The sequence below is a fragment of the Dermacentor albipictus genome, chromosome 2 (assembly GCF_038994185.2).
Source record: "Dermacentor albipictus isolate Rhodes 1998 colony chromosome 2, USDA_Dalb.pri_finalv2, whole genome shotgun sequence".
Classification (NCBI taxonomy): domain Eukaryota; kingdom Metazoa; phylum Arthropoda; class Arachnida; order Ixodida; family Ixodidae; genus Dermacentor; species Dermacentor albipictus.
This window is the reverse complement of record NC_091822.1, coordinates 70,778,045-70,787,500: the sequence shown is the minus strand read 5'-3', so window position 1 is coordinate 70,787,500 and position 9,456 is coordinate 70,778,045. Positions and strand designations below refer to the sequence as shown.

At 53.2% G+C, this 9,456-nt stretch overlaps 1 protein-coding gene across 4 annotated transcripts in view; it reads left to right on the top strand.

Annotated features, from left to right (window-relative positions):
* The window catches only part of LOC135908236 (solute carrier family 22 member 7-like), a 43,664-nt gene extending 34,930 nt beyond the window's left edge, over positions 1-8,734 (top strand). For 2 of the 4 annotated variants that reach the window (XM_065439993.1, XM_065439989.1), the window contains 2 exons: positions 2,277-2,560; positions 8,105-8,617. In XM_065439993.1, the coding sequence (XP_065296065.1) occupies positions 2,277-2,560; positions 8,105-8,479 (659 nt within the window). In that variant the 3' untranslated portion in view covers positions 8,480-8,617. Of the gene's footprint in view, positions 1-2,276; positions 2,561-8,104 lie in introns of all 4 variants that reach the window. The other 2 variants (XM_065439992.1, XM_065439990.1) reach the window with 2 other exon arrangements.
* Positions 8,735-9,456: the final 722 nt, after the last annotated feature.

The following is a 9,456-nucleotide window of genomic DNA, read 5'->3' as shown; positions in this document are numbered from 1 at the left end:
TTAGCGCTGCGGAAGCGAGGGTATCATATTGTTTGTGTCGGCATCGGCGGCGTTGTCCCTGAAACCAACTCCGCAGCTGGGGTTGACTCACTATCGGCGTCAGCGGCATCAGTCAGTCGCTGCTATCTCTTCCCTCCTCCCTTTATCGTGTTGTCCGCTTGCTGCGCGCGCTTCTGCCCCCATCGTTTGCCGCTGGGTGTACACGCCGCCCCCCTCCCCCCTCTTCCTGCGAGTCTCCGGTTGTCAAAGCGCCGGCTCGAACTTAATTCCTTTCTTCGCTCCTCCTCCAATGCAACCCCTGTGCGTTGGCAATCAGAGAGCCAGATCGGTGGCGGCGGATCTGTATATGTGCACCGCCCGAGCCGAAATTGCCGCTGCCGTTCGCCCTGTGCGGTGGCAATCAGAGAGCCAGATCGGTGGCGGCGGATCTCTATATGTGCACCGCCCGAGCCGAAATTGCCGCTGCCGTTCGCCACTGCGAAATTATCTGCCAGTTCTTTCTGAGCCATGAGCGAGACGACCGATGGAAGTCCTCCGTCTGCTGCTGCTGCTGCTGCTGCTAAACGAGCTGCCAGAGCAGAGGCCCAGCGCCGTCGCCGTCAGAATCCAGAGGTGCGTGCCGCCGAAGCAGAAGCTTACCGTCGCCGCCGTCGAGATGATCCAGGAGTACGCGTCGCCGAAGCAGAGGCTAAGCGCGGCCGCCAAGAAGACCCTGCCGTTCGCGCCGCCGAAGCGGAGGCTCATCGCCACCGTCGAGAGCAACCAGCAGTAAGCGAGGCTGAAGCAGAAGCTCATCGCCGCCGCCGAGAAGACCCTGCAGTTCGCGCCGCCGAAGCGGAGGCTCATCGCCGCCGTCGAGAGCAACCAGCAGTAAGCGAGGCTGAAGCAGAAGCTCATCGCCGCCGCCGAGAAGACCCTGCCGTTCGCACCGCCGAAGCGGAGGCTCATCGCCGCCGTCGAGAGCAACCAGCAGTAAGCGAGGCTGAAGCAGAAGCTCATCGCCGTCGCAGAGAAGACTCTACCGTTCGAGCGGCCGAGGCCGAGGCCAAACGCAAACAAAGGCTCGCATTTGCTGCGCTCAAATTTCGCATTAGGAAGTAACGTAATCGTCGGTAATTTTTTTCCTGCTACTTACTTTCCTCTTACGTTGCTCTTATTTTTTCATCCGTGGATGCGTGGAGGCGAGCGCCATCTGGTGGTGCTGCAAGGAACCCAGCGGCGAGCCCTGCACGCGTGCGGCGCTGAGATTGGTTGGCTTATTCCGCAAGGGAACAACAAGATCGCAGATTCCACGGTCACGAAACCCCGCGATGTTCGCAAAGAAAAACTTCCCTCATAAAAACAATTCATCGACGATTGTGACACTCCCTTATGGGAAATTTGAGTACAGCTCTATACTGGTTTTCTCCTCGCGATATATTGGCTGGCGCAGGCAATCTCCTTGTGCGGCACGTTGAAACGAAGCGAAGTGTGGCGCGACTACCTCGCTGATCGGAAGATGACGAGAGGCAGTGTGTAGGTTACCCACGGGCGCGATTCACAGCAACCGCTGCAGACAGACCTCCGTTCATGCAGCGCTTTGTTTCCATACAGACAGCGCGCGCTACTCTGTAACCAGCTCGTAGCCATCGTCACCGTAAAGCCCGCCTTGCGCGGCAGTACGCTTTTGTTCTGACGCCTTACGCCGTACCCTTCTCCTCCGCTTTTCTCCTCACGCTCTCTCCTCTATCGCCATCTTTCATCTCCCGTAGCGCTCCGCGTTCGCTTTCATCCTTCACTGTGCTCAGTCGCTCGCTTATACGAGGGACAACGCCGACGCCGACGCTCGCCGCAGCAGTGGGCGCCTAAGAGCTGCACTCTAAAACATGGTCGCGTGTGCTCGCCCACTCTGTCCCTCGTTTTCGCAGCCGTAGCTGTCAAACTACTTAACTTATTCGGTGGTGACATCAGCACTGTTTTACCGTGTAAAAGCTTGTTTGACATAACAGATCTTGACGAACGCGTTGGTGGACGGTTACGGAGTGTGTTGACTGGTGTCTTGGAAACATTTTTAGGACGATAGACGTATAGAGTCCTTTCTTTTTCGGTTTGTCTCAGTGCAGCGCTTTACGATAATCTAGATTCCAGACATGCTTGTCATCGCCCAAAGAAAACAACGTGTGCATGGTTTCTTGGTCTTCGTGTGTTCTTGTACAGCTTTTCGTGATTCGCCAAGCAGTCACGTCTGCATCTTTCACTCAACGCGCGCACTCGCGACTGTTACGGCGAACGAGCAGGCATGCTACGCTACGGCCAGCGGCGCACCTTCACCATGCTGCTGGCGCTGGTGTTTGAGGCCTCGGCGCTGCTGGTGCTGGTGCCGCTGACGGCGGAGCGCGACTGGCTGCCATCCGCGCTGGTCAAGGTGAGCGCACGCGCCGTCACGGCCGCTGCCACGAGCGCCAACTACCTGTACACGGCCGAGGCGTTCCCCGCCACAGTGCGCAGCACGGGACTCACGGTGTCGTACGCGTCGGGACGCGTCGGCGCCATCTTCGCCACGTCCCTCATGTCGGTGCAGGTGAGGGGGTAGGGAAGCGCGTCGTCGGCTGAAGGCACGATCAGGAGTTGTTTTTTTATCTTTTTCTAACTCGGAAGTGTTTTACGACGGGGTCTACCATAATCTTCTTACTTCTTTTACCGGATGTGACGTCGGCGCGAACGCGTAAAATGTGGTCTATCTTGACAGGGGTAGCACCGCCATCTAGGAGCGATGAAGCGAAGTGCTGGAAAGTGACACTAATGAGCGTCGACAGTGAGCACTTCGGTAGTCTCGGCGTAGCGGAGGCTCCAACGCGGTGTTAGCCTGGCGTAGGCGGTGGAGGTTTTCTGCTTAGTTGATGCATTTAAACGCGACAGCGTTAAGGTGCTCGTGTCGCAGAGAAGCCGGTGTCGTCGGCAGCGTTGGCCGTGAGCGAAAGATGGCGGAAGGCAATTCGTATATAAAAACAACTTGCAGGATGGGCTATGTGGGAATCGAAGCAGGGTCTCCGGAGCGTGAGACGGAGATGCTACCACTCAGCCATGAGTTCGATGCTTCAAAGCGAGACAAAAGCGCCTCTAGTGAATGAGGTGTTGCCTTAGCAACGTGCCCTAGAAAGTTATACTGCGGTGTATATCGGTAATTATGAGCATGTAATTACAGAAGTGGCAGTTAAACGCCTAGCGAAGTACGTTTCCTCTACATTTATTCTGCTCTTGGCGCGCACGCAGAGCCATCTTGCGGCAAACACAGGAAACCCCCTCCTCGCGATGTACGGCGCTGCCCCGACAGGTGGCGCGCCACTCGTTTGCTTCTCCCCTTCGTCTCAGTTGAGCGCATTGGGGCCGTGCGGGGACCGGTGCGAGGATGCCCCAATATCCTTGCGTTTAATACGTTTTCTCGCTCTCTCCCCTTCCAACTTCCAGCGTGCGTCACTCGAACGCTCGTGTTTAGGCGACGCGGCTCCTCTTTCCGCTCACAGCGCGATTCCTACACTCTTAAAACTTTTGCACCCTTTGGGGTGTCAATTTGTCCCACAACAATAATCGTCATCTGCCTTGCTTGCGTTTCCTTTCCTGAAAACTCGGCGCTCGCTACTTTCCTGTCGAGAATGCTGCGTCACACTGATAACGCGCATACCGTTCGTGACTGGGAAGTGCCGGGCTCGCCGCGTTAGAGAAAGGAAACGCGGGCAAGACGGATGACGATTATTGTTGTGGGACAAGATAAGCCCCAAAGGGTGTATATTTTTCTAAGAGTGTAGGTGCAGCGTCCGATGCGGGACGCCTCTGACGTGATCGCTGCGCCGTAGCGCGTCTGGTGGGAAAGCGTCCCTTGCGATGTGTGCCGTGGTGCTGGCGATGAGTCATGCGTCTGCGTGGTGCTCCCAAGCGAGATAGAGGATGATCCCATCGAGGCGTCAGCCCCATGATCGCGTCCGCCTTCATGGCGCGTCGCGGCCCGGCTGTCCGTGCCGATCACGACGTTTGGCTCGCGTAGATCGCTTCTGCCTCTGAGAAACCGAGTTCTGTGGTTTGTTCCGCTTGCTCAGGTGCACGTTTCGTCTTTGTGTGACTCAAGAGCATGCCGAGCGAATGAGTGGGTGGTGCGAACGGGGTGCGATAACGCTATCGCGTTACGCTCATGGAGGCGAAGCTTAAGCGTCCTCCAATTTTTCCGCACGTGCTTTATCTTACGTGTCCCATTAGCCTATGGTGCCTCGTCGCCTACGGAGTGCAGCTTCAGCATGCATCAGCAGTACTTACACACAGCCTACTGCTTCGCTTGCGACAGCACCAAGTAAGATAACTGCTGCGCTAAGGGAATGGCAACGGCGTTGACGGGCGAATCTCGTTTTGGTCTGGCGAGACACGTCACGTGAAGCAGAAAGCAGTCAGGACTGGCGTCAGTTTCTATGTCGCCCGACAGTAGCAGCAAAGAGCGCGATACATGAATACAATTCATTGCAATGTCAAACAGACACTGGCGGCTCGGCGGCAGTACCAAAACATAGTCGCTTGATTTCTTAGCGTAACGACTATAACACTGACTAACCTGCATATTGAACAGCAGCAGTTTAGTGGACTGTATCGTGGCACAGCCACGGACTTGGCCCACAGGCAGGAGCGCGAGGGTGTTGCTCTTTTATAGCTGATCTGCCGACGGATGTTGCTGACGTAGGCAGCTCCTTGAGGTGGTAGGGTTCATCACGCTCGTCACAGGCAGCGCTAGTAGAAGCGCAGGGGGCGCTAGCGTGACTTCGTGAGAGACAGAATGGGCACGGCCGAGGCACGGTTCCAGGCAGTTTGATGTTGCGTGTGGGACAGCGGAGATGGTAGCGGGCATAGCTGCGCCGATCAGAGCGATGATGAGCACCTGCATGTTGAACAGCAGCAGTTAAGCGGACTGTATCGTGGCACAGCCACCGAGCCCACTCTTCTTCACCTCACCGCCCCCCCCCCCCTGTTTTCACGTGTCACACAAGGATCGCATCGTTGGTCTTCCAGGTGTTCGAAGTGAACAGGGCACCTTATTTATATTTGGCAAAATTAAGAAGCCCGTTATGGGCGTACGTACAGGTAAAGTTCGAGCGATGTGGGTATTTTGTGGCCCTTACAATAAATTACGTATGCGTGAAAACGCACGGCGCAAAATTTAGCCCGTTGCCCTGACGTTACTCAAAAGGTAACATAGATCACATTTAGCGAATGTGGAGCAAATGGTATGGCAAATTTTTCTAAGAATCATTTAACCAACGTGGATAACTTACGGCTTCTGTAAAAAAAAAGTTCTTAATTGTGCGAATGTGTTACGTGGCCCTTGTGAACTTCATTTCCCTATGTCGCAAAATAAATGCATTGCCCAAATTTTATTTTTAAGACAAATTAGGGTTATATTAGGTCCAACGTGTCGCAAAATTTTATGGTTACTGTCCTAATCATGAGCACCGTAAATAATTATTAACCTAGTTTTTTCGTGCTTCCATACGGTGTACAAGGCTCGCACACTGTAAAATAATCTACACCCTTAAATCTGAATCAGGGTGTACATCTGTTTGTAATTCACACCATTACACCCGAAAATGGGTATAAAATGTGAGCTATAGAATGATTTACACCCTTGTGTACTTTCAAGGGTGTAAATTATTTTAGGGCGAAAGCCTTAGACGGCTCAGAGACTAAAATTTGACGATCCAGCGTTATATCACCAACTTTGAACGGCAGCAAAACTGGTGGTCGAACCCCCGAGCATTGGGGGGGTTGAACTGGCTACATCTAGTGTTAATTACGGCATAGTGAAGTAAGGCGCAGTTCATTCAGATAGAGGTAATTAAGGCCCTAACCAACGACCTTTCGTGGGAGATGAACCCACGATCTTTGGTGTTAATTACGGCAAAGTGAAGTAAGCCACATTTCGTTAAAGGGGGCCCTGATCCACCCCTCGGGCTCTGTAAAATAACATAGTCCGCGGGGAGCGTACGCTGCTGTGAACATTTCAGTCAAGTTTTGCTGTCGTAAGCGGTGTGTGGAGCTCGCAATTGGATCGCGAAATCACCTTTCTCTCAAACGTTCTTTTTTCAACAGGTCCCGTCCTGACTCTCTTTTAGACGTATTATTTCGTCATCGGACGCTTTATTTCGTGATACCCTTATCCGGCTGCAATTCTCCGATAGCTGACGTCAGGCTGTGCTCGGTTACATGGCGTAGATACCGCAGCAGCCACGGGGTGCCGCCACGAGTGCACTGGCTAAGTGCACTGCGGCTCTCTGAGGACAACCGCGTTTGGCTTACGTTTAGCGCGTCGTAGGCACCACAGGCGGAAGTCGTGGCGTCTACGTTAACATCCGAAATGAACTTTGAACCTCGCGCCACGGTAACATTTAGAAGGTGGAGCGTTGTAAGCACGCCCCACTGCACCGCAGCCTTCGTAGTGCAAGGAATTGAAGAATGAACTGGAGCACAGCGGAGGCCGTGTTTGATTGCCAATAGCTCCGCTTTTGCAGAGCGCACTGGAGGACTTATTGCGGCAAAGTACTTCTCAGATAGCCTATTTTCACTTCAAATGCAATTCTCCACTTCGATTAAAAGCTGGTTTAGGGCCCCTTTAAGATAGTTAATTAAGGTACTTGAATCCACGAACTTTGGTGGGAGTCGAACCTACGACCTGTCGTGCTAAGATAAAGTTATTAAGGCCCAGGTAATTATGAGGAAGTAAGTTAAAGCACTTGTACCCACGATCTTTGGTGAGAGCCCAGCCCACTTGGAAATCTGGTCGAACCGGCCATATTTCGAAGTTGGATTCCAATTGGCATCGGGAAAGCCTAGAGTCCAGCCCACGACCTTTGGTGGGAGTTGAACCCTATACCTTTGGTGCTAAGGCGAAGTTGATTAAAGCACTGGAACCCACGAACGAACGTGGAGTTATGGACGAAACGGCCATATCTCCAAGTTGGATTCCAATTTACATAGTGAGGGTCGAGAGTCGAACACACTACCTTCGGCGTTAATTAAGGCGAAGTTGATTAGGTAACAGTTAATTAGATATAGTTAACTAAGGCACTGGACTCCACAACATTTGGTGGAAGAAAACAATAGGAAGTAACAGCGCATTAGAATGAAACTGTCAAGTAATGCAATAAATGTGCCGTTAGCGCGCAAGCCTTTGCCCTGATCCTGTAGCGTATGATAAAGCGACTGACTTTTACAGTGAAGTTAAGTTCTCCGGTGTTCTCGGTGGCCTGAAAAATGGACCTTGCTTATATTAGGGGAACGTAAAGGGCACGCTATGGGCAATGTGAAGGCACAGTACAACATCTGTGGGTGTTCTGCGGTTTTCTCAATAAATTACGCATACAAGGGCGCTTTTAGCGCTATGAGTGTGCCTTGCAAGCAACGCTAAACTTAGACGGCTGCCTTGGCGCAACTACCAAAGTTACCAATATCAAATTTGCCGAAGAAGGACCCGACCGCATTGGATAATGTGTACACGAAATAAATGCATGGCAATGAAATACAGATTTCTCAAAAACATTTCCTAAACAAATATCAAAAATTGTCAAGCGACGGTTGCCAGTTACGCTTCGCAATGTCTCTATATAACTTTACATTAGGCAAACTATATTTAGTTGAAATGAGGAAAAGCCTAGGTGCAATGTGCCAAAAAATTTTAATATTCCAGGCCTAATTAGGTGTATTGCTAATGACTATTGCTCGTATAATCACGGAAAGGGGGTAGGGTCATTGTTCACGAAAGCGCACAATATTGTCACTACTGTATATCCGTGCTGGCCAACAGCCTTCTTTAATGTCATGCACCTCGGCCTCTGTAGGCACCGGTTGGCAAAGCTAATGGAACCCATTCAGACTCCCACACAAGATATACTTTCTGGCTTAGGGCTCAATCGGACTCACTAGGACTCACGAAAATTCTACTCAGTCGGATCTAACTCAGGCTCATTTTTACGGGCCGGTCTGAATCTGAGTGAGGTTAAGGGAGTCGACTGACAAGTGAGTTTTCCCAAACGAACGTCCGTAGGAAAGGGTGCTGCTTCGTGAGTGCGGGTGGCCTGGTTCCCTCACGCAGGTCTCATACACGGTGCCGTTCATGAACGTCGTCATGATGGTCCTGGCGTTCGGCACCCTGGTGGCCGTGCAGACGGCGCCGGAGCCGGCGGCGCAAGCCGGGAAGGGCGGCGGCGGCAACGCACCCGCGATCGGATCTCCCTCCAGCGGCAGCACCGCGGTCGAGGGCTCCGAGGCGCCGGCTCAGACGACGGATCGCTTCGCGGGTTGGGACGTGGCGCACGACAGCACGGCGCCGATGACCAGCACGCTGGCGCGCAGTTCTGCGCAGCTGCAGCAGAGCGGCTCCATCGAGGCCAGGGACGACAGCATCGAGTCGGCCTCGGGTGGCGTGCCGTTCGACGCCAACATATCGAAACTGCCGGACGAGTTCTAGCGCTGAAGAGCGACGGCGGCTCGTCGACCGCGCGTACGGTGCACGTCCTACGCGGCGTAAGACGGGGAGCGGAGCTAGAGAGTGCACATTCTATAGTCGCTCCCTCTCTCACCTTTTTCGTAAGGTTTATTGTTGCAGTACGACCCGGTACGATGCGTACAAGCTATTTTCAGAATGCAATCACTTCTGTTCCATATTAAAGAGAATGTGATGCGAGACTGGTTCGCGATCCAGAAATATATTACGGCTGAAACCAACTTCGATTATTGTCTAATTCAATGTGAAGCATTTCTCCCCTGCTCGTGCGGAGCAAAGCCCGAACGAATTCACGTGCCGTGAATTCGCGGGCAGCTGCTCACTCGAGGATCGCCACATGCGGGGGACGCGCCACCCTGACAACGTACTAAAAAAAAGACAGAAGTGGTCGCTCACGCCAGAAATGGCACCAACTCGCTCGACGGGCGCCGATTTGGCTCCGGAGCGCCTGGCAGCAACTGTTTGCCATCCGAGATCCTTGGAAAATTCCTCGGGAGTCAGAAGCTCCCCTTCCACTTCGCATTCCATCACGGCAGACACTGACGAGAAGAGCTGGCGCCGCAGCAGCACTTCGCCGCGCTAACACAAGCGCGGCAAGGGTTAGCGTCGCAGCGGCGTAGCCTGGACGGAAAAGGCCGATAATATCGCAACAAGGCCACCCACCTTTTCTATTTCCATTTCTACCATTTCTACCATTTCTACCATTTCCATTTCTACCATTTCTACCGGCGCTAAGCCAAATGACAACGCGACCGCAAAGGGTCACCGAGACCGCAGCAGCGCTAAAGCCAAAATTATTCGGGGTGGAAGGATGCCTCCGTTGCCCAAAGAAGACGCGAAGATCATCGTCAGGCCGAAGGGAGGTCTGAACATCAGCAAGGTGGGGCCGACAGTTGTGGCCGAGGCCATATGGAACGCAGTCGGTTTCGACCAGGCGAAGC